Source organism: Acinonyx jubatus, chromosome A2 (genome assembly GCF_027475565.1).
Source record: "Acinonyx jubatus isolate Ajub_Pintada_27869175 chromosome A2, VMU_Ajub_asm_v1.0, whole genome shotgun sequence".
NCBI lineage: Eukaryota > Metazoa > Chordata > Mammalia > Carnivora > Felidae > Acinonyx > Acinonyx jubatus.
In genome coordinates this window covers 115,372,768-115,396,578 of record NC_069383.1, presented here as the reverse complement: position 1 = coordinate 115,396,578, position 23,811 = coordinate 115,372,768, and the positions used below count along the sequence as shown (strand labels likewise).

General features: G+C 51.4%; 2 protein-coding genes across 18 annotated transcripts in view; both read left to right on the top strand.

The window, feature by feature from the left end:
- Positions 1 to 11,872, top strand: part of IL17RE (interleukin 17 receptor E) — a 47,554-nt gene extending 35,682 nt beyond the window's left edge. For 2 of the 8 annotated variants that reach the window (XM_053218970.1, XM_027042580.2), the window contains exons 4-19: positions 598 to 769; positions 1,113 to 1,128; positions 1,701 to 1,823; positions 2,456 to 2,553; positions 2,777 to 2,960; positions 3,055 to 3,194; positions 4,049 to 4,117; positions 5,018 to 5,084; positions 6,319 to 6,494; positions 6,580 to 6,627; positions 6,710 to 6,755; positions 6,926 to 7,074; positions 8,809 to 8,877; positions 9,375 to 9,426; positions 9,510 to 9,608; positions 10,119 to 11,869. In XM_053218970.1, the coding sequence (XP_053074945.1) occupies positions 598 to 769; positions 1,113 to 1,128; positions 1,701 to 1,823; positions 2,456 to 2,553; positions 2,777 to 2,960; positions 3,055 to 3,194; positions 4,049 to 4,117; positions 5,018 to 5,084; positions 6,319 to 6,494; positions 6,580 to 6,627; positions 6,710 to 6,755; positions 6,926 to 7,074; positions 8,809 to 8,877; positions 9,375 to 9,426; positions 9,510 to 9,608; positions 10,119 to 10,714 (2,104 nt within the window). In that variant the 3' untranslated portion in view covers positions 10,715 to 11,869. Of the gene's footprint in view, positions 1 to 94; positions 369 to 597; positions 770 to 1,112; positions 1,129 to 1,700; positions 1,824 to 2,455; positions 2,554 to 2,776; positions 2,961 to 3,054; positions 3,195 to 4,048; positions 4,118 to 5,017; positions 5,085 to 6,318; positions 6,495 to 6,579; positions 6,628 to 6,709; positions 6,756 to 6,925; positions 7,075 to 8,808; positions 8,878 to 9,374; positions 9,427 to 9,509; positions 9,609 to 10,118 lie in introns of those variants that run through there. The other 6 variants (XM_027042585.2, XM_027042586.2, XM_053218971.1 and 3 more) reach the window with 6 other exon arrangements.
- A 105-nt stretch (positions 11,873 to 11,977) lies between these two features.
- IL17RC (interleukin 17 receptor C) lies at positions 11,978 to 23,803 on the top strand. 10 transcript variants are annotated; one of them, XM_027042572.2, is made up of 19 exons: positions 11,978 to 12,290; positions 12,579 to 12,600; positions 12,792 to 12,944; positions 13,239 to 13,313; positions 13,405 to 13,514; positions 14,949 to 15,060; positions 15,383 to 15,427; positions 16,941 to 17,080; positions 17,304 to 17,363; positions 19,296 to 19,350; positions 19,437 to 19,618; positions 19,707 to 19,757; positions 20,445 to 20,493; positions 20,665 to 20,786; positions 21,052 to 21,111; positions 21,695 to 21,743; positions 22,808 to 22,903; positions 23,009 to 23,053; positions 23,141 to 23,803. In XM_027042572.2, exons 1-19 carry the CDS (start codon positions 12,186 to 12,188, stop codon positions 23,758 to 23,760), a joined length of 2,151 nt encoding a protein of 716 aa, XP_026898373.1. In that variant the 5' UTR covers positions 11,978 to 12,185; the 3' UTR covers positions 23,761 to 23,803. The 10 variants fall into 10 exon arrangements, with proteins under 10 accessions (XP_026898373.1, XP_026898371.1, XP_026898372.1 ...); XM_027042570.2 differs by having other exon boundaries at positions 19,284 to 19,350; positions 20,448 to 20,493; XM_027042571.2 differs by having other exon boundaries at positions 19,284 to 19,350; positions 23,009 to 23,047.
- Positions 23,804 to 23,811: the final 8 nt, after the last annotated feature.

Sequence of the window (23,811 nt, the reverse complement as noted above, 5' to 3'; positions counted from 1 at the left end):
GTGGAGAGAGGAAGCTAGTCTATAGTCCTGAGGGTCACCCAGGTAGGGAGCAGGAGGAGTATGGGAGCATGTGCGATTTATATGCATCCTGTAATGACTTTTTGTTGTTCTGTTCAACTCTAAGTGGTGCCTTCGTCACCATTGTCTCCAGGCCCCATTGCAGAACAGTGCTTAAAAGCTCTATTGATTCTCTAAGTGAGGGGATGTAGCACGTCTCCAAGGAAGCTCCCAAGTCCAAGAGCGGTAGTGGGCGGGTGTTGCGGCAGTAGGAGGGGTTAAGAAATAGGTACAGCCCTCCATCCTCCTAACCCTGTGCTGGCCTCTTTCCTGTTATTTCTCTGCCAGAGCAGGAGCCCCTTGCCCTCCAGGTGGGGGTAGTAGGATTTGGGGCAGGGGGCGGGGGGGGGGGGGGGCGGGTGGCGCGAGCAAGCGTCCCTCCGGCCCTCCGCTAGGGGAAGGAATGTGGCCTGGCTGGCTGGTTAGGATCTAGGATCTAGGAGGAGCTTTGGGGCAGGGCGGGGCAGTGGCAGGCTGAGGCGAGGGCTCCTGCTCCCTGAACTCTCTGCTACTGAACAGCAAGTCCCTGCCATCCTTCAGGCTGTGCAGCCATGTTCTGGGGGCTCTGACCCCACGGAAGTCCATGGGGAGCCCCAGACTGGCAGCCCTGCTCCTGCCTCTCCTGCTGCTCATTGGCCTCTCTGCCTCCTCTGGGATTGGCTGCCCCTATCTTCTGCACTGGAGCACCCACTGTCTGCTGGCCTCGCACATGGTAAGATACCCCCACTGCCCAGTGGGGACAGCTGCCTGCCACAGGCTGGTAAAGGTCCCCACTCTTCGGCCTGTCCTCTTCTGCCTTCCAAGTCCCTGTGCCCTGGTGACAGCCCCAGTGTGTCGTTTATATGGTCTCAAAGGGGTAGCCAAGGTTCTGGTGTGCTGAGGGCCTGGGCAGGGTTGAGCTAGAAAGAAAAGAGCTAGAGTGGATGGGCTATTAGCTTATGGACCTTAGAATTAGGTGATTTGAGCCAAAGACCTCAGGGAGAATGCCCCCCATGGGAATCTCTACTAATAATTCTTCTCTCTTTTCTTACCCTTACTGGGCCCTGTGCCTTCAGGAAGACGCACTCACTGGTGAGTCTCATTCCCTGCCCTGATTCTCTTCTTTGTCCCTTTTGTTCCAGATCCCTAATGAGCTAGTCATTTTTGTTCCCAAATTGGGAAGTAGCATAACAAGGAAAAATCACGGGGTTTAGAATCAAGACAAGCCTGGATTTGCATTGCAGTTCCACCACATACTCCACATGTGGCTGCAAGCAGTGCCCTTAGTCCCTCTGACTCTCCATTTCTGAGGGGTAGAGCAGTGCGGTAGAAATGATGGTACCATGAAAACTGTTGCCCCTGGGCTGAGGGGAGGATTAAATGAGAGACAGAGGATAATCTCTCTCCCTTAACTGATCCCTCATTCCTGTCGGAGATACAACACTCCTTCATATCTTATGGTACATTCTGGTTTACAAATCATTTTCCCACATATTATCTTACTTGATCTTGACAACAGTCCTACTTTATGAATGAGGAAGCTGAGGCTTAGAGAGATCCGTCACTTGCTCAAAGCCACACATCTCAGTCTCAAGTGCAACTTGTCTGAGGCAAGAGGGACCTTCTTGGACCCTATCATTTGATTTTCTTATCATCCTTCCCAGGAGGGTCTGCTCATATTCCTTGCCATACCCAGTTGGCCCTTCCTGTGTCTCTAAAGTCCTGGTGTGCTCAGCTCTGGCTCCCCGCCTGCTATTTGCACCTGCATCTGATGTCAAATCCTTCAGGTATGAGAAATAGCCCTTTGGGCCCTTCTCAGTGGAGATGGGAATTAGGAGCATTGGCGGGAGGCGGGGGGCGGGGTGCGGCAGGCTGAGGAAAGTGGGACTTATCATCCTAGAACAGATGTCTGTCCTATTGTCAACCTCAACAGAGACAGGTCATCCTAAAATAGCATAGCATGACTGATATTCATGGGTTCACTTTTATCATTTTGTGAAGGTGTTTCTCCTTTCCACTGGTACCAATTCTTGGCATTAAAATGTTTTAGTTCTGTGAGTTTCCTATTATTACCTTCTCTTCACAAAGTAAGATCTTTCTTAATTCAAGTCTGTATTTTAATTGCCTAGCTTAGTGCCTGGCACATACTAAATGCCCAGACACTGTTTAACAATTGGCAGTTTCTAATTTTTCACTGCTGTAAATAATGCTACAGTGGACATCTTTGCATATATATAGCTTTTTCTCTACCTAAGGAATTAATCCTTTTTTGACTATATCATAATTTTTAGGACTAAAGAAGCTTGATATCATTACCCTCCATGATCTCAAATGACTTCCTGCCTAACATCAGGCCACACTTCCAGGTAGGGGAGGGGCAGTGAAGGGCTGGATAGTCAATGTGTCCTTTCCTGCGCAGACCTCCAGGGGGGCTGGATCCACTTCCTGGTGCAGAAATACAAAAAGTCATACAAGTTCTGGTTCTGTAGGAGACACAAGATGCCAGCATCTGCTCAGGTACTCCCCCTGCCAGTTCCAGCCCTGCCTTATACCTCACAGCCCTTTCCTTTCTGGCCTTTCATTTTGTTCTCTAGCCACATGAGAGATAGAGAACATGGTGATGAAGTAGACTATTCTGTCTGTTACAGAGTTAGGGAAACTGAGGTCTAAAGGTTGAGCAACTTGCCTGTGGTACCCCAGGTTCCAGAAGCAGTAATAGAAGCCCGATTCTTGGCCTAAGGCCAACCCTGTTCTCTGCCTACAGAGGAAACTGCTGAATAGCTGTTGCCTGTCTGAGAAGGGTCATCACATTGCTGTCCCCTTCCCAGACATCTCTCACAAGGGATCACGCTCTAAAAGGACCCAACCTTCATATGCAAAGGCAATGGAAGGTCTCCCCAGACCCAGCTCACAAAGGCATGGAGGTAGGCATGGGGTATGACCAGAGATGGGTGCAGCCAAGTAATGGTGACTGCGCTAAGGCCAAGAGACAAGACTACCAGTTCTCCTTCTCCCCAGGGCCAGAGTTCTCCTTTGAATTGTTGCCTGAGGCACGGGCTATTCGAGTGACCATTCCCCCGGGACCCGAGGTCAGCGTGCGTCTTTGTCACCAGTGGGCACTAGAATGCGAGGAGCTGAGCAGTCTCTTCGAGGCCCAGGTTTGGAGTGTTGTCTCCCTTTGAAAAACCAGATCACACAGCACTGCAGCAAAAAGGACCTCTCTGTTGTATACATGGGGAGACTGAGGCCCAGAGAGGGACAGTAATTGTTTATGACCTTACTACATTTCTGAAGTGCCTAGCATTAAGCCTTCTTTGGATTAGACAGAAAATGCAGAAGGGAAAGGGCAGACAGAGACACCTGGAGCAGCCATGAACGCCTAGCAGAGAAATGAATATGGCATTTATCCCCAGTGAGAAGACCGTTAATGAGATTCAGGTTGCACTAAGAAGGCTTTTCAATCCCCCCCCCCCCCCCCCCGCCGCCAGGAAGTGGTCACATCTGTCTTGGTACCCTTCCATCTCCTTCCTTTTGTTGCTGCACCTCAGAGAATGAGTTGTTCCCCATTCACTCAACCTGGGCCCTGATACCCCACTTGAACCTCCAGTTGTTGTGGATGCCCTTGTATGCACTTGGTATCATTTGCAGGGAATGAGGCTATACCTCTGATTCCCTCAGCTCTCTTCATTTATAAAAACAAAGATCATTTTAGATGCTGGCATTTAATTAATCGAGTTAATGCTTCTAGCACCTACCTGGCATAGAGTAGGGTCTCCAGAAATGTATAATCCTTTCCCTATTTCCTCCCTTTCCCCACTCCATATATTGAGATACCCAGAGCAGGGACCTCCCTCCTCCCTGGGAGGAAGTTTCTTGGTGAAAGAAATAACTCTCCTATAAGAGGAAAAATGGGGGGTGTTGGCCAAGTTCCCAGCTTCCTGCTGCCCTTGTCCAGGGTGCCTAAACTCTTTCGGCAGGCACCTCTTCACTCCTTTTGCTGCTTTGTCAACAGAAAATTGTGTCTGGGGGCCATGCTGTAGACCTGCCTTATGAATTCTTTCTGCCGTGTCTGTGCATAGAGGTGAGCAGAGGAAAATGTATGGGTTGTCCATGGCTCCAATCCTAGGACTCCTAGAGGCACAGTTGGTCAAGCATATCTCCAGTAAGTCAGGCCTTAAAAAGACTGGGTATTGATGAGATGCTTGGGAAGACTGCTACCAACTTGACTGTGAGCCACACACTGGGACAGAGATGGAAGTGTCCTGCTGAACATGGGACATTTTGGGGGGTGATTCCAACTTAGTCCTACCCAAACCCAGCTTTCCCTGGTTCAGACTGGCCTCATCCCACAGAGACAGAATACACAGTTGCCTTCGCTGTGTGTTCTGAAGAGTCACAGTGGAGGCACATGTGGCCACTGCAAGGTTTCATGTGGCTCCAAAAGTCTTGTCCCCATAAGCTCTCCATAGCAGCTCTCCAATTCTTATGAAGCTGAGGTGCCTGGCGTTAAGATTTATTTGAACTAAACAGAAAACTCAGGGGACCTTGTTAACCAGGAGGAGACAAAAGGGAAGGTTCAGGCAGATACCTGAGGCAGAAACCAACAGCCAGGGTGTTTGGGCAGTCCAGGGGAAGGGGTCCACACAGCGCACTGGACACCTTGGGAATCACTGAGGGCAGAAGCCAGGGAAGCCAAAAGTGGAGGAACATGGACCTCTCCTCTTTCTGGGGAGGATAGGTTCTGCTCTCCAGGGAGAAGAGGACTCAACCCCAGCCCCATACTTACTGGTCTTGCTCCTGTACTCTGGTCACACACCACTTACCCTTGCCCATACACTGCCCTGCTTCCCCTCATCCATGCTCTGCCAGCTCAGGCAGCTTGCATCAGGGAAGGGTCAAGCCAGAATGAGTTTCAGATATGAGTGATACAGGAAAAGCCATTCCTATGAACTTCCCTGACTGCTCTCCCCTGTCCCCGCAGGCATCCTACCTGCAAGAGGACACTGTGAGGTGCAAAAAATGCCCCTTCCAGAACTGGCCTGAAGCCTGTAAGTGCTGTACATATGCACTCTTGTGTATTCACAGCCTCTCTCTCTCTCTTACACACACACACACACACACACACACACACACACACACACACACACACTTTGCACCTATGCTGTGGAGGAAGCCCCAGAAGCCATGCAGGCACTTTCCATGGAGTTGGTGGGGGAAAAGGGCTATCACATCTACCAATCAGCCTGCCAATATATCAGTATTGAACATTGTATTAGGCACTGTGAGAGGTTCAGAAATATGAGACCCAGCAGGTGGTGTCCTAAGAGGATGGACCACAAATCTTGGGGTCACATCCCACTTATTCTCTGAGTCTCAGTTTCTTCGTCAGTAAAGTAGTGATACCTTCCCTGCCTTACTTTCCAACTGTTGAGGAAATGAATCTTGAATTCAATATTTATGTGAAAGTGGTTGGTGATGTCTAAAATGCTGTATATATGTTATTATCCCCAAATTAAAGAGACAGGACCCTGAAACATAATAAATGAGAAGCACAAAGCAGCCTACAGTCCAAGCCATTGTTATAATTAAGGATTAGGCTGTAGATCATGAACTCAGGAAAGGGAGAATCCCATGCAGGCTGTCTGAGCAGAGAAGGTCTCTTATAGAAGATGACACCTGAGGTGGGCTCAGAAAATGGGAAGGATTTTATTTTTTTTAATGTTTATTTATTTTTAATAGAGAAAGAGAGAACAAGTGGGGGAGGTGCAAAGAGAGAGGGAGACAGAGGATTTGAAGCAGTCTCCATGCTGACAGCAGAGAGCTGAATGTAGGGCTTGAACTCACAAACCATGAGACCACAACTGAGCCAAAGTTGGATGCTCAACCAACTGATGCTCACCCAAGCAGGATCCCCATGGGCAGGATGTCAAAAGGAAATCTGTGGGCAGGATTTCAAAAGGAGAATAGGGAGGGGAACATTCCTGGTTCTAAGAGGAACCTAAGCAAAAATATATGGATTTTGAGTTTGGGTAGCAGCAGGGAGCTGGCCAGAATGGAGGCACAGGAAGGAGAGGAGACAGTTTAAGTAGAAAAGGTCATAAAAGGTCTGGAGAAGGCGTGCTCATTTATTGGGTACCTAGACATTCCAGCAACTCTGCTGGCTGTCTTCAAAAAGTCATCCCCTGCTGCTCTGGGGATTGGGGTGCAAAGCGAGGGTGAGGCTGAAGCAGGGCCTAGGCCTCCCCAGGCCTCACTCTCTGCCCCTGCCTGCTGCCTACCCAGATGGCTTGGACTTCTGGAAGTCAGTGCACTTTACTGACTACAGCCAGCACAGTCAGATGGTCATGGCTCTAACACTCCGCTGCCCACTGAAGCTGGAGGCCTCCCTCTGCCAGAGGCAGGGCTGGCACACCCTCTGTGAAGACCTCCCCAATGCCACGGCTCGAGAGTCACAGGGGGTGAGACAGGCCTGCCCAGGACTTGAGTGGGAAGGGCTAGGGCCCAGGGCTCTGCTCCCTGACTAACTCCCTTCTCCTACCACAGTGGTATGTTTTGGAGGGAGTAGACTTGCACCCCCAGCTCTGCTTCAAGGTACAAGCATGGGTGACAGGGGATGGGGAAGGGTATGGGTGGTGCCTAGAGCTTGCTGACTTGCCATTCTTGGATTTCTCAGTTCTCTTTTGGAAATAGCAGCCACGTTGAATGCCCCCGTGGGACTGGTGAGCCAATAAATGACCCTTTTGGGACCCCCTTCCACTGCTTAACCCTTACCCAACTGTGACCAAGCCAGACTCTAGCCCTGCCCTGACTTCTCTATCAACCACAACCCAGCTCCTACCACTTCCTACAAACAGAATGTCTTGTATTATGCTCTTTCCCACCCTGGCAGCCCCATCCTGGAATGTGAGCATGGATACCCAGGCCCAGCAGCTGGTCCTTCACTTCTCCTCGAAGATGCACGCCACCTTCAGTGCTGCCTGGAGCCATCCAGGCTTGGGGCAGGACAGCTTGGTGCCCCCTGTGTATAGCATTAGCCAGGTATGGCCTAGTAGCCAGGGTTTGTCCCCCACCCCCACCCAAGGTCGTGTTGCTAGGAGCACAGCAGGTGGAGGCAAGCAAACCTCTGACTTACATCATGTGATTATTTGTTTACTTGATCAGCCTTTGTTGGCTGGTTTCTCTGCCAGTCAGCAGGGTCTTTAATGGGGCAGTGTCTAATCCATTTAGTTTCTGAACTTCCAGGGAATAAACAGAGGCAAGAGGCTGACCCTCTTACATCCAGCTGTCTTCTGACCCGGTCAATCTGCTGCCACATTTTATACCAATGCCCTCTCTGGAAACCCCTGTCCTCTTCCCCTGTGTTCCTGCTTGCCTCCACAAGGCACTTGGCAGAAGTTCCCTGTGTTGGGAGACAGAGTCCCTGGAAGCTAAAGTCCTTTTTGCAGAATACTGTAAACCACTGACAGATTTAACTCTATTATGTGAACTGAGAACAGTTTGACTAGCAGACTTTCTTCTGAGGATCTAAAATAAAAACCATAATAAAATATATCCCCCAAACCATAGCACCAATCTGACTAAGCATGGTCAGCTTTTTCCAATTCTTTCTTAAATGCTCACTTGCAGCTTGGTTACTTGTTTTGTATTCTATGAGGGCTCCCAGGCAGACAGATGGTAGCAAATGTTTAAGATTTAACACCAAGCCATGCTTAAGATTTAAGACAAAGTCACATGGGATAACCTAAGATTGAGTGCTAAAGCCATGGACTCATCTCTCTCTGTGAGCTGGCGAAAGAGCACCTTCACTGAGTTCAGCCGTGGTTTGAGAGTCACTGTGTCAGCATCTGCTGACATCTGGCTGGCGAATGGGGTCTAGGACAGAGGTGGTACAGGGGTTGGAGGTGGAGAGAGTTTCCAAAAGATGGAGACTCTGGTCAACTCCCTAACCAGCACCCAGAATGTAGGGCGGAGCCATACCCTGCCTGTAAACAGATGGCAATCAATTCTGTCCAGTTTAACATGTATTTATTACATCCCTTCTCTGTATCTACCCTGTATTAGACTTTGGGAGCTACAAGAAAAGTATTTTACACAGTCTCTGCCCCTAAGGAGTTCAGTACTAAATGAATACACACTACACTGTGGAAGATAGAGGGTGTTCACATGCACACTCACATGTGATGCTCTCAATAATCTGGTAAAATAAAGATTACTAGTCCTCATATATAAATGAAGAAACTGAGGGTCAGGGAGAGAGGTAACCTATCTCCATGCAAAGATCACACAGCTAGGAACCACAAAGGCAAGAGTTAAGCCTGACTTTTTAAAATTGTGGTCTTCTGACTTCACAACTTAGGTTCTTTCCCATGGACAAGCCATCCCCTCAGACATGTGGGACAGAGAAGGGAGGCAGGGTATAATTAGCCTCCTTGGTTTGCGAGCTGCTGGAGGACAGAGATGACATCTGTGTCTTCTTTCCTCAGGGCTTGACACAGAGTAGGCACCCATAGTATGTTTGTTGATGAATGCCTGATCGCCTGATTAATATGTATCTGTTCAGTGGTTCAGATCCAGGAATGATCACAGCAGGATCTGAGAATGAAGCAGGGGGAAGACTTTTTTGTCAGCAGTGGCACTTGGCCTTAAGCCTGGGTAGGATTTGGGTGGGGGTAGAGGGGAGTAGAAAGGAGGAAGAGCATGGGCTAAGACTCAGACTGGACAGAGCCAGATGTGACTCTATGGGGATAGTCATTCTGTTCTTTGTTCCCACAGACTCAGGGGTCAAGCCCAGTGACGCTAGACCTTATCATTCCCTTCCTGAAGCCAGGGAGCTGTGTCCTGGTAAGGAATCTTACCCTCACTCTGCACATTCCCCCTTAGCATCTACTCTTCAGGGGGCACATGGGGCAAATCCAGTCTGCAAAAATGTTTGGTTTGGCCAACATGGTGTTTGAAATTGGAATTAGTTGCCACCATTTAAATATTGGAGAGTTCATATTTTAAAAAGCTGATTTCTGGCTTCTCCTCGAAAATCAGAAAACCTGGTACTGTGTCCACATTCAGGCATGGTGACAATGGGCTTGAGCTCAGTGGCATCTGATTACTTCATTCAGGGCCTGTGCCCTCCGGGTCCTCATGGACACCCTGGCCAACTTTGAGTTTATTTTTTGAGTTTGCCACTCTTGACCTGTTGTGTGCCCAGCCAGGGCTGGACCAAACACACCCTGTGCTGGAGAAATTCCCTGTCCAGTGGAACTCCCCTTCTGTCCCCATTCAACTTCCCCTGGGAGGAGGGGCCACCCTGGCTTACAGGGATGGGGGGGGCTCTGTGCCTTCAGGTGTGGAGGTCAGATGTTCAGTTTTCCTGGAAGCACCTTTTGTGTCCGGATGGTGAGTTCTTGGGAGAGTGGGGTGGGGTAAGAAGGAGGATGGGCACTGAGGACCCTGGCTTGGCCTCACGCTGTTTGACTCAGTCTCTCATAGACACCTGGGGCTCTTGATCCTGGCACTGCTGGCACTCACCACCCTCTCGGGCATTGTTCTGGTCCTCACTTGCCGGCGCCCACTGTCAGGTAAGCACACTCGGGGGTAACCTGAGGATTCAGATCTGCACAACGTCTAGGCTGGTTGCCCCCCACCCTTCCCCTGCTTAGACTCCCTTCTCGGATAGTCAGGTCCGTGCTGCTGCACCAAGCTCTCTGCTACCCAGAGTGGGGAGCCTCAGGCCCCCTAGTGGTCAGGAATGGTTAAGGCAGAACAAAGGTCCCTCTGTGCAGGTGGTTACTGTTGAGTCTCTGCGCACGAGACTATTCGGGCGGAAATCCAGCTTGCTCTGCACCTGCCAAACCTGGCACCTAGACTTGGCCCCTTCTAGGGAGCTTTCATCTTATTAGCCCAAAGGCACAGTATAGGCTAAAGTTGCCTTGGTTACCCATCCACAGCGTAGATAAGGAACTAGGTTCCTACATCATACTAGTTCCTAGGCACCCTATGATGTAGCCCCAAGGCGGGGAGTGGGGGAGGGGAAGTGCTGGGGTGTCTCTTACCCTCCCCCCACCTTGTTCATCTGCTCCCGCCCCCAGGCCCGAGCCACGCGCGGCCGGTGTTGCTGCTGCACGCGGCGGAGTCAGAGGCGCAGCTGCGCCTGGTGGGAGCACTGGCTGAACTGCTTCGGGCAGCGCTGGGCGGCGGGTGCGACGTGATCGTGGACCTGTGGGAGGCTACGCGCGTAGCGCGCGTGGGCCCGCTGCCATGGCTGTGGGCGGCGCGGGCGCGCGTGGCGCAGGAGCAGGGCACCGTGCTGCTGCTGTGGAGCAGTGCTGACCCCAGTCTGGCCGGTGGTCCCGATTCCGGCGCAGCGCCCCTGCGCGCCCTGCTCCGCGCGGCCCCGCGCCCGCTGCTGCTGCTCGCTTACTTCAGTCGCCTCTGCGCCAAGGGCGACATTCCCCCGCCACTGCGCGCCCTGCCACGCTACCGCCTGCTGCGCGACCTGCCGCGGCTGCTGCAGGCGTTAGATGCGCTACCTTCCACCGAAGCCGCCAGCTGGGGCCGCCTCGGGGCTCGTCCGTGCCTGCAGGGTCGCCTGGAGCTGTGCCGACGGCTGGAACGGGAGGCCGCCAAATTTTGCCAACTGAGGCTGAGCAGAGACAGGCGTAGGGGTACTGGCTGGAACCCCTGAATGAGCCTTCTACCCTGAATCCTTGGGGTGCCACCTCGGGACTACTGGCCAAAAATCCTTACGCTGTCTGCCAACCTGGGAGCAGAGCACCTCCCTCACTGCCCCAGCCCCTTACCCACGTGTGCCTGGCTTCTTCCTTAGGATTACCCTTTCAGAACCAGCAGGGAGAGTTGGTCTTTACTGAGGGCTCCACCGACCCCAGTCCTGTGGGGGTGGGGGAATCTTCCCACTTCTCTTCAAAATTCCGGAAAGAGTATTTTGCACATGAACCAGTCCAGGCTGGAGAGGTTGTGGGACAGGGGTAGAGGAGGCAGGAGCTATGGCAGTTCTGAGCGAGGGGTGACTTCAGGGGGTGGGAGAAAACCCCTTTCTGAGCCAGGATACTGCTTTCCCAGACTGGAGTCCAGCCCAGAGGAGGATGGAGGGAGAGAGAGAGCCTGATCAGGGAAAGAGGTTTCAGCCTTGAGTGGCCAGGACACAGGTGTGACTAAGATCAAGAAAAATAAATAAAGGTGAATATAATGGATAAGCTAAGAGACACAATGTGCTTCTCTACTGTGCTCAGGATGCTGAGTTGGAGGGAGGGTCAGCACAGCCCTGCCTGGGGGTTGTTATGCATCAGTTTGTGGGCCCAAACCCTGCGTGTCCACACCTACAACCACATATTTCACATTCTCACAAGCAATGCCTCTGAAAAGGCAAAGGAGGACCTGGAAATTCTCACTGTGAACAGGTTCAGGAAGGTGCATTTGTCATGTAGCCAGCGCATGACAACAGCACAAATGGGGCCCCCTGTCTGCCTGGCTCTGAGTTCCTTTCCTCCATACCACACTTGAGCAGAGGCCAGGAAGTGGTGAAAAGCCCACTTTCTGGTGCTCTTCGTCCCTGCCTTTAGAGCTCCTGTCCCACAAAGGGTCACTAAGTCCCAGGGAGTATGTGAGAAGGGACCTGGAGTGCCCAGTATGAGGAGATTCAATAGGCACCAAAATCCCAGATTCACGTGGCAAGTGGAAATGCCCTAAGATTGCCCAGGCCCTCTTCCTTAGGGACTCCCAGGGTGAGTAAGAGCTCCCTTACTCAGCTGTGACTCTTCAGGGGCCCCTCCCAGCTAGGTGTCAGAGGAGGAGGAGGAGGGGGAGGAGGAGGAGGAGGAGAGGGAAAGAAGGAGGTGAGGCCACCACCCCAGTCCAAGGCTGCTGGCTCCCAGGCCTGGTGTTGGTGGGAGGGACAGGGCGGGGCGGGAACAGCCAGCTGCCTGCCGGGAGCCAAAACGAAAGCACTCTGGCTGGGTCTGGGACGGGATTCAGGACTCCCAGGAGAGGGAGTGCTCAAGCCCGCACTGGGACCCCAGGCTGAGGAGGGATTCCAGCCCCTCCTGGGGCTGAGTGGGAATAAAGGTACCGTGTCTGCCCCCCCCTCTGGGGGGGGCAGGACAGGGCCTTGGGCCTTGGTGCCTTCTGGCACCTGGAAGATGCCTGTGCCCTGGTTCCTGCTGTCTTTGGCACTGGGCCGAAGCCCCATGGTCCTCTCTTTGGAGAGGCTTGTGGGGCCTCAGGATACTGCTCGCTGCTCTCCGGTAAGTCTGGGGCACTGGGAGTGTTGGGGAAGGCTCAGGGTTCAGTCTGCGGCCCATTGGGGCCCTAGCCTGGCTCCTGTCACTGTCACTACTGCCAGAACTGCCCTGGCTGGTCTGTCTGGTGCTGATGGGTTAAGAGAAGAATGGGGAGGGGGCAAGCGTTGAGTTTGTCTTCTCCTGGAAGGGACTTGAACAAGGAGCCCTGGAAAGGTGGGCAGGGATCTCAGGCAGGGAAAAATGGCTACATTCGGTGGCATAAACTCTAACTCGTCTTTACCTTCTCCCCAGGGCCTTTCCTGCCACCTCTGGGGTGAGTAGCCCTACTTTTAGACATAAAAGAACTGCCCAGGTTGGCGGAAGGGATGTTCCAGTCCCATGCCTTTCACCACCCACCTTAAGCCCAGGAAGAGCCCAAAGCCCCTTGGCCCTCTGGGGGTGTCAGGTACAACTACCCTATGGATTCTGAACAGCTTTAGCTCTCAGTCTGCCCTTTATGCACAGATGGTGACGTGCTCTGCCTACCTGGGAGCATCGTGTCTGCCCCAGGCCCTGTGCTGGTGCCCACACGCCTGCAGACAGAGCTGGTGCTGAGGTGCTACCAGGAGACTGACTGTGACCTCTGTGTGCGAGTGGCCATCCACTTGGCTGTGCATGGTGAGCATGTCATCCCATAACTGTGTGTGTTCCCATGTGAGTGTGTCTGGGATGGGCACAAGGACTGGGGAGTCTGGCAGGCAGTCCTGTGCATCCTCAGTGTTCTCCTGGAGAGCACTGGCCAAAAGATCCCCATGTCAGCCTGGTCTCTCTGTCTACCCACCCCCCTGCCCCCCTTCCCTCCCCCCAGGCCTGGCCCCTGCTTCTCAGCACTGGGCTTTCTGGAATGAAGCCAAGCCCAAAGCCAGCCCAGAGCTGGGGCCTGAGCTGGGTCTTGCTCTTGGGCCCTTCTAGGGCACTGGGAAGAGCCTAAAGGTGAGGAAAAGTTTGGAGGAGCAGCTGATCCAGAGCTTGAGGAGTCTAGAAACGGTGAGGAGAAGATGGCTGACCCAACTGCCCCTTGCCACGGCCTTGCCCATGGCCCCTGGGCCTGACCAAACCCCTGCCCTGTTGCTCACAGCCTTTCTCCAGGCCCAAGTCGTGCTCTCCTTCCAGGCCTACCCCACCGCCCGCTGCGTCCTACTGGAGGTGCAAGTGCCTGCTGCCCTTGTGCAGCCTGGTCAGTCTGTGGTATGCAAAATAATGATAATACCAATAGCCATCTTCTAAATATGACATCTATGAGGCGCTGTCATGTGCGTTAGCTCTGTTTGCTGATGGCAAGGCTGTGGGCAAGCCCTTTCAGCCCTTTGTGCCTCAGTGTTCCAGTCTGTACAATGGGAATAAGAATAGTCCTACTTCATATGGCTGTTGTGAGAAATAGATGAGTTGGTATGTGTAAAACACCTGATGTAATGCCCAGCAGTAAAGAGTCTCAGGAAGTTTAATTTTCCCTTTCTTGTGTACTCCTTAAAAGTACCCATGGGGGTGCCTAGGTGGCTCAGTTGGTTAAACGTCTGACTCTTGATTTTGGCTCAGGTCATGACCTCATGGTTCAGTTTGTGGGATCGAGGCCCATGTTGGGCTCTGTGCTGACAGCGCGCAGCGCGGAGCCTGCTCAGGATTCTCTCTCTTCTTCTCTCTACCCTTCCCGTGCTCACCTGCTCTCTCTTTCTCTCTCTCAAAGTAAATAAACTTATTAAAAAAAAAAAAAAACAGGGGCGCCTGGGTGGTGCAGTCGGTTAAGCGTCCGACTTCAGCCAGGTCACGATCTCACGGTCCGTGAGTTCGAGCCCCGCGTCAGGCTCTGGGCTGATGGCTCAGAGCCTGGAGCCTGTTTCCGATTCTGTGTCTCCCTCTCTCTCTACCCCTCCCCCGTTCATGCTCTGTCTCTCTCTGTCCCAAAAATAAATAAACGTTGAAAAAAAAATTAAAAAAAAAAAAACACCCATGAGCGAGGCATTATTATTACCCTCATTTTCCAGAGAGAGAAACTGAGGCTTGGAGAGAGGAAGTCTGTGGGCTGGATCTAGTTCTTGGACTTCCTGCTGTACCATGTCTGCTCCGTGTACATACTGTGGTGCAGGGTGTTGGAGCTTCTTCCTACCTCAGGAGGCCACATGTGTTTGGAAGATATATCTCCACCCCGGGCCAAATCACTCAAGCCTTTTGACTTCCCCTCCAGCCCCCAGCTCCCAGCCAATATCCTCTTGCCTGGAAAGTTACAGAATCAGAGAACATCTGCTGGCCCACCTCAATGGGCAGTCATGAGGACCCCTGAGGCACTGGGTGTGAGAAGGGGTTTCTGATCATCTTAGCTTTGACCACATGATGCAGGACAGCAGGGTTGGGCACAGGGACTCAAATAGCTAGGGCCCTTATCCCTGCCCTGCTGACACCCCTACTGAGGGGGTGTGCTTTAGAACTGGGAGCCTTTTTTTTTTTTTTAGTTTAGAATTGAGGGCCTTTAAAGGAAATGTTAATGGGAGAATTTCAGGCTATACAGTATAGCATCATTGGTTGGGGAAAGGGATGAGTGGAGTGGTCCATGGACAGGAGCTCAGAGCCCTTGGCCTGTATTCTGAGCCCTATACCACCAGCCTTCTGCCACCCCTCTCCTCACAGGGTTCTGTAGTATTTGACTGCTTCGAGGCTGCTCTGGGGGCTGAGGTGCGAATCTGGTCCTACACTCAGCCCAGGTACCAGAAGGAACTCAACCTCACCCAGCATTTGCCTGGTAAGTGGCTCCAGGTCCTGCCCCACTGCCCCCAGTCTCTTTCTTGTCTGGCCACTGCCATTCTGCTTTTATCCCCTTCCTTGTCCCATCTGTTCTCAGGCAGGTGTCTGAGCTCCTATCCTCCCCAGGGTCTATCCCTCTTGTCTCCTCTCCCCAGGTGATACTGCTTCCCAGTGTTTGAGGAAGGTGCTTTGGGCCCTGGATAGATGGGGTGGTATTTAGGGGAAGGGAGCCCTTCCCAGTGCTCCCCATGGGTCAGACCACTCCTCTTCTTTCTTTGGCCCCCAACCCCACTGGTGGCTTTTCTGTGATCTCTCCCCAGACTGCAAGGGGCTGGAAGTCCGGGACAGCATCCAGAGCTGCTGGGGTATGATGGACTATGGCCAACGGGGCTGGAAGGAGGGAGGGACAGGGTCTGGTGTGTGAGGGACCCTTGGAGGTGGCTTCAGGTCTGGGCTTGCCACAGTCCAAATGCTCACAGAGCTCATTTAATTCATCACACATGAACTGCAGTAGCTCCTACTCTGTGCCAGGCATTGGGACTATGAAGATGAATCTCCCTTATGACAAATTTATTTATTAGTACCAGGGACATCTAGAGGCCCAAAATGTTGTCAAGATTATGGTACCCTCCCCCCACATACACACCATATATCAAGATAACAATAATGTTAAGCCATAAAATAAGGGCTAAGAAAGTCAAGGCTCTGATGGTTTTTCCCAGGTACTACTTGAATTTTGTTTTTGCTTTGTTCATTTTTTTTTTTTGAACTGGGGTATAACATACATACAGAAAAGTATGTAAAGAGCACTGATTTTAAAGTCCAGTTCACTTAATTTTTACATATGTATACACTTGCATAACTACCACCCACGTCAAGCTATAAGCAGTGATGTTCTTGAGCTCTTAAATTTTTTCAATTTTATTTCCCTTTTGGCTCCTTAACTTAACTTTGGCCTGTCTCTTTGGTAATTCATTAGAAACTACTCAGCACCAGAGCTTTGAGGCCACAGATACACATCATGCATTTCATATCTTCATTCATTCAGAATGATTCACTTATTCAGCAGATATTTATTGTGTGATTACTCTGCCCATGGAATAGTCCTAGGCACTGGAGATTAATTGGTAAACTAAACTGACAAAGATCCCTGCCTTCACAGAGCTGACATTCTAGCTGAGAGCCAGGGTCAAGGTAGGGGTGATGGAGGACACAATAAACACAAGGAAATGTGAAATATGCAGTAAGTTAGCTTGATTAGTGTTTTGGAGAACATTTGGGGAGGGGAAAGGAGGATAAGGTGGTTGGGAGTTGCAGCAGTCAGGGTTAGCCTCACTCTAGTGAAAAAAGACCCAAAGAAGTTATGGAAGGAGCCATATGGGTGTCTGAGGGAAAAGGGTTCCATATGCAGAGGGAACAGCCAGTACAAAGAGCCTGGAAGCAGGAGTGTATCTGGTGTGTTTAAGTAGAGAGGGCAGGGTGTCTGCACTAGATTAATTAAGGACAAGAGTACTAGGAAATAAGTTAGAGTGGTCAGGGCAGCCAAATTGTGTAAGGTCTTGCAAGCCGTTATAAAGACTCTGGCTTTTACTCTGGAAGTAATCTGGGGAGTCATCAGAAGGTTCTGAGCAGAGGATGATTTATCCTACAGTGGTTACAGGATCATTCTGGCTGCAGAGGGAGAAGAGTGTGTCAAGATACTGGGCTGGCTGCTGGGGACAAAGTCTGGTCTGAGATGAGGACACAGGCTCTGCCCTCTAGGGGCCTTCCAGTCTCAGGAATTTGAAGGAACTCCAAAGGGTCAGTCAAAGGGGTGTGACCAGGCTTGGGTATGTAAAAGAGGTGATGGAGGTCTCTGTCTCTTTGCCTCCCGCACAGCCCTGCCCTGGCTCAATGTGTCTGCCGATGGTGATGATGTGCACCTGGTGCTGGACGTCTCTGAGGATCAGCGCTTTGGCCTCTCGCTGTACTGGAACCAGGTCCAGGGTCCTACAAAACCCTGGTGGCACAGAAACCTGGTGAGGCCTCCCTGTCCCTAAGTCCATTCCCACTCTAGGCTGATGCCCATGCTAAGGATGTGAGTGCATTATCAAAAGGGACCCTTGAATACAACACAGCGACCCCCACCCAAAGCAAGGAATATTGGTGGGGGAATAGCTACTTGCCTGGTTTCCTCGACTTTGGCCTCCAGCCTTCCTCCTCCTCATCTCTCCAACTTTCCCCCTTCTGCTTGTCCCACAGACTGGGCCACAAACCATTACCTTGAATCATACAGATCTATTTCCCTGCCTTTGTATTCAGGTAAGAGAAGAGTCCAGCTAGATGCCAGGGGAAGGGTACTGGAGAATTAATGAGGGGGGTGCCCCTTACCTTCCTTGTCTTACCACCCTCCACTCTCTTCTTTGAGGTGGGAACTATTGCTCCCTAGGGTGACTAGCCCCCTCCTGACCTTTGCTGTCCTGTCTTCTGCCTGTTGCAGACTCTGGATGCTTTTCCTGATCCTCCATCCACAGGACTCCTACTTATGCTTCATGGCCCCATTCAAATGTCACCTCCTCCTTGAAGCCTTCCCCTACTCTTCCAATTGTCTCTTTGTGCTCCCCTGGAGGTAGAGAATGTGCTGTGAACTCAGACTGATTTGAATCCTGACTCTTGCCATTTGCTAGCTGTGTGACCTCATGCAAGTCACTTCACCTCTCTGAGCCCATTTTTTGTCTGTAAAACGGGACTAACAATACCAACTTCATAGGACTCTTATAAAAGGAATTATCCAGGCTTCTGTATGTTGGCTCTTCCCTCTTCTTCTTCTTTTTTTTAAGATTTTTTTTTAAGTAATCTCTACACCCAGTGTGGGCCTCGAACTTACAACCCTGAGATCAAGAGTCACATGCTCTACCGACTGAACCAGCTTGGTGCCCCTCTTTCCTCTGAAAGATATCTGATTTTATGTCTAAATGGTCATCAGGTCCCATCTGTTTTACCTCTGACATTAATGTCTGTCATTCCCTCTACCTGAAATGCCCCACCCCCTTCTTTTCTGTATAATCAAATCCTTCCAACTCAAGTGCCACCTCTTTCCCAGAGCTTTACCTCAATTCCCTGGCCTCTCCTATCTTCCAGTCTTCTTGCACTTGTTATTCCTAGTCCATTTGTCACTTCCTTTCTTATTTGGGCACCTGTTTCATTTCTTCTTGCATATAACAGATGCTCAATAAATGAGGGATCAATTTATTAATATATATATACATGTCTTATCCTTACTACAACTGAGAATTTGTAATTTCCTTGAAGGTAAGGAAATAGTACCTAATTCAAATTTAGTAACTCCCCCAGAGCCTTGCACAATGCCTGGCATGTAGTGGGTGCTAATTAAGCCTGTTAAAGGAATGAATGAATGAAACTCTCTAACTAGCACTGTGATAGGACACATAACAGACGTTCATGAAACGTTTGCTGTGATATAAACGTCCTTACTGCCATGCACAATGCCTGCTACATAGTGGGTGGTCTTAATTAAAAGTGTGCTGAGTAAATTAATGTATTATCTCTATATCTTAGCACAGGGCTAAGCAAAGAATAGATATGCTTTAAAAGTCTATTGAAAGAAATGGGGTGCCTGGCGGGCTTAGTTGATACAGCATGTGACTCTTGATTTCAGGGTTGAGAGTTCAAGCCCCACACTTCAGGTAGAGTTTACTAAAAAAAAATAATAATAAATAAATTAAAAAAATACACACACACACACACACACACACACACACACACACACACACACACACATTTATGCGCTCCTGGAAGGAAGTAGAAGCCCGGGGGCCATATTTCCTGACCATATGCATTACTGTTTTTCTACAGAAGAGTATATATATATTTTATTCTGAAAGAATAAATGAATGTGTCCTTAACACCTACCATACCACCTGGCACATAGTAGGTTCACACAAAGTGATCATGGATTTAATTATCAATGTTCCTAGTGCCTACCACAGTGCTAAGACACATAGTAGATACTCACTAAAAGTCTGTTGAATGAAGATGTTGCCAGATAATTGGCATAGAGCTTGCTGGAAGAATAAATGTGTGCAACTCTAGGACTTTGCAAAGGGCAAAAACACTGGACGAGTGTTTATGAAATATCAGTTGAATGAATGCATCCCCAGTGCGTAGCAGAGGCTAGGCTCCTGGAGGGTCAGCTCAGTTGAACTGACTTGTAGAACCCAGTTTCTTTTCCAGGTGTGGCCGCTAGAGCCCGACTCTGTCAGGACAAGCATCTGCCCCTTTAGGGAAGGTGAGCAAACTGGGGCTGGGGCCATGGTGGTAACAGTGCAGGTGGATGAGTTCTGGGTGCCCAGTGACCCAGCCCTCTCCTTGCAGACCCCCGGGCACATCGGAACCTCTGGCGTGCAGCCCGGCTGCAGCTGCTGCCCCCGAGGGGCTGGCGGCTAGATGCACCCTGCTCGCTGCCTGCTGAGGCCACTCTGTGTTGGCAGGCACCAGGCGGGGGCCCCTGCCAGTCGCTGGTCCCGCCGCTGCCCCCAGCAAATGTCACTGTAAACGTAAGTGAAGTGGTGGGAGGCTCCTGGAAGGAAGTGGAAGCCCAGGGGGGCATATTTCCTGACCCCACCTATTACTCTTTTTCCACAGAAGGCACTTGAATTGCCATTGCTGAATGTCCACCCCAACCTCTGTGTCCAGGTAAGAAGGGGGCATAAGAGCTCTGGGCTAGGGGCAGGACCCAGAGTGGACCCCCCCAGATAATTCACTGTCTTCTGGACCCACTTTATCCTTGATTCACTGGAACAAAGTAGTTACTTCTGGGAGTTCCAGTATTGATTTTAGCAGTGCCATAGGACTCTGGGCAAGTCACTTTACCTCTCTGAATGTCAGTCTGTTTAATGGGGATGATAATAGTAAATACTTCATAGTAGTGGCTAAAACCAATACATGTTCCCACCCTGTAGAGCTTATGTTCTAATGGAGAAAGGCAGACAATAGACCTACACACTATGTTAAAATTGTATCTAAATACTATGGGAAGGGTGGGGAAGGGTAAAGGAGGGTGGGGGTTGCAATTTCAAGTGGAGCAGTCAGATGAGGCCTCTTGGTGAAGGTGGTTAGATGAGAAGGGAATGTATAAAGACATGAAAAGAGCTAATTTAGGGTCATAAGGCCCTTTAGCACAGACACTCTCACAAGGCTAAGGCTGAGAAAAATGAAGTATTTGCTAATTATCCAGCCTTGAACCCTGATCTGCCTAAGATTAGGTCCAGAGTGCAGACCCGCCCCCCCCCCCCCCACATGACAGGCCTCCCTTTACTGTCCTACCCTTTATGGCCTTGGCTCTCGCTTTTTCCTGTGCTCCTAACCTTGGCCCATTCTAAGCAGGTGAGCAGCTGGGAGAAGCTGCAGCTGCAAGAGTGCTTGTGGGTTGGTGAGTGAAGCCTGGAGAAGGCTGGGGCAGGGCCACTGTAATAGGGATGAAGCCTAGAAGTGCCAACTCTTGGGGGGTGAAGGTCAGGCACAGGACTGGGTGGGGGGGGGGCAAGTGGCAGGCTCCAGCAAGTTTGGGTTTCACTCAAGACTGGGCTCTTACCCTTTCCAGACTCCCTTGGGCCCCTCAAGGATGATATGCTGTTGGTGGAGACACGAGACCCCCACAACAACAGATCCCTCTGTGCCTTGGAACCCAGTGGCTGCACCCCACTACTTAGCAGGGCCTCCACGGTGAGGGCTAGGGGACCCTCCTCCATGCACCTTTCCAGTTCTGTCTCAAGCCTGGCCTCAAATTTTCACAATATTCAATTTCCCCTCCTCGGTTCCGGCCCTGTGCTGGTGTCTGGGAATGTGGGGGTGATTCAGACCTAGTTCCTGTTCTCAGAGGCCTCTTAGTAATCTCCATGCCCCATTCCCCCACTATTCTGCTCAGCTGCAGCTTGGTGGTCTCCTAAATGTGGTACCCCTGTGTGATAGTCCCCTTTTGTCTTGGCAGAGGGCAGCTCGCCTTGGAGAGCAATTACTACAAGATCTGCAGTCAGGCCAGTGTCTGCAGGTGAGTAGGTGGCAGGAGGGCCCTGCTCCAATGCCCAAGGGCAATAGGCCTAAAACTCTGTATTTAACTTCTTCCATCTCTTCCTGTGCCTCACAGAGGGCACCAGGGAAACTCTCACTCTTCCTAGGTAAGGGCCTCCTCACTGTCCCCCTAGTACCCACTCACCATCTATTTGTGCTTACGTGTGTCCAGCCCTAGGGAAGCCAAGAGTTGAAGAAGCATAGTTCCTGTTCCCAAGTTGCTCACTGCTGGCTAGAAACCAGAAAACAGATAACCAAATTCATATGTGCTAAGCATTGGGTTCCATGGAAAGCTTCAAGGAAGGGACATTGTGCCAGATCTGGCAAGGAGGAAAGCAATAGTCCAGGCAGTAGGCATAGCATGATCAAAGGCAGAGAAGAGAGGCTTGTGGGGAACTACAGTGTGTGTGTGTGTGTGTGTGTGTGTGTGTGTGTGTGTGTGTGTGTATGTGTGTGTGTGTGTGTGTGTGTGAAATACGCATAGCTGAGGCTGGAAATTTGGAGATCAGGCTGGCCAGAACTTGTGTTGTGGGGCCATGGTCTTGGTTTTGTTTGTCTTACAGCTGTGGGATGATGACCTGAGGGCACTGTGGGCCTGCCCCATGGACAAGTGTGAGTATTACAAGAATTGCCCTTCCCCCTCCGTACCAGGAGCTGGAATCTAGACAATCTTAGGGGCAGCACATGCAATGGCCTGTCTTTCCCTGGCTCAGATCAATCAGAGGGACACTCCTTCCTTCATTCAAAAGCCAAGAAGAGAGCTCACACAGAGTCTAGCATCACCAAAAAGGCACAATCCCTGCCCCCACCGCAGCCATAGAAAGCTAGAAAGACATTAGCTAAACAATCACTTACATTTAGTAAATGTGAGTTATTGAAGCATTTGCTATAAAATGTCTAAAACCATGAATGCAAATAATGAGGACCTGACTTAGATGGGGTGAGGCCGGAAAAAGGTTTGACCTGTTCTGAAGGCTGAGCTGAGTGAAGTGGGGGAAAAATGCTTTTTTGAGGAACTTCAAGGTGGCTATTGTGGCTAGAGGGTCTCGAGGGGCAGACCTCTATCACAAGGATGCAAGGGTCATCTAGGGCTTTGGGAGCTGATGTAAGGAATTGGATTTTATGTTAAGAGCAGTGGGAGCTTCCTGAAAGGCTATAATCAAATTTGTATTTTAAAAAGGTCTCTGGGGCTGCCATGTAGTGAATGAACTGGAGGCAAAAAAGAGGTCAGGGACACCGTTTGGAAGATTGTTGGAGCCATCAAGAGAGTGAGGTCAAGGGTCCAGCAACACTAGGCTTAGGAGACAATCTTAGCTGACATTTGAACACCTACTATGCCCAGCATTGTAAGTGCTTTGTGAGTATTAATACATGTAGTCCTCACAACAACTTTATGAAATAAGTACTAGTGTTAACCCAGTTTTACAGAGGTGAAAACTGAGGCAGAAGATGAAATGACTTTTCCAAGGTCACCCAAATAGATGGATCTATGTTCATATATTGACTCTGACACTACATGCTGTGGACTTCGGGCAAATCTTTCCATTTCTCTGAGTCCGTCAGTCACATATCGCAGCCCCCGAGATCTTTTAAATCTTTTGAGTTTTTCTCCTTTGTGAACTGGGGTGAAAGTGTGTGGTATCTAACTAGCCTATCCTCTCCCCTGGGTCTCCTAGACGTTCACCAGCGCTGGGCTCTGGTGTGGCTGGCCTGCCTACTCTTTGTCGCTGTGCTTTTCCTTCTCTTCCTTTTCAGAAAGGACCAAGTGAAAGGTGAGCGCTTCCGGGCTTCCGCACTCCCCAGAGACAGGGCTGGGAGTTCCCCTTGAGAAGGTGGCAGCCGAGCTCATGGGCTTCCCCGCCCCTCTCCCCTAACAGGGTGGCTGAGGCTCTTGAAGGAGGACATCCGCGCGGGGCGTAAGTGTGAGCAAGTGCCAGGCGGGGGGCCGCCCCTAGCGGGCCGGCCTCGGGCCGTCTCACGTCTTCCCTTCCCCTCGATTTTTCTGGCAGCTGCCACCAGGGGCCGCGCGGCTCTGCTCCTCTACTCGGCGGAGGACTCTGGCTTCGAGCGCTTAGTGAGCGCCCTGGCCTCGGCGCTGTGCCAGCTGCCGTTGCGCGTGGCCGTGGACCTGTGGAGCCGTCGTGAACTGAGCGCACAGGGACCCCTGGCCTGGTTCCACGCGCAGAGGCGCCAGACCCTTCAGGAGGGCGGCGTGGTGGTGCTGCTCTTCTCACCTGGGGCCGTGGTGCTGTGCCGAGAGTGGCTGCAGGACGGGGCTTCGACTCCCGCCCCGCAGGGCCCGCACGACGCCTTTGCCGCCTCGCTCAGCTGCGTGCTGCCTGACTTCCTGCAGGGCCGGGCGCCTGGCCGCTACGTCGGGGCCTACTTCGACGGACTGCTCCACTCAGATGCCGTGCCTGCCCTTTTCCGCAGCGTGCCGGTCTTCTCCCTGCCCTCCCAGCTGCCCGGCTTCCTGGGGACCCTGCAGGAACCCGGCGACCCCCGCCCGGGGCTGCTGAGAGAGAGGGCGAGGCTAGTGTCTCAGGCCCTGCAGCCTGCCCTGGACCAGCTGCTTAAGGCTCCCGGGGATCCCGGGGACCCTGAGGACGGGACGAGGGATGGCACGTGAGGCAGGGGAGACAACTTGAATAAAGGCAGACGCTATTTTTCTATCCGTGCC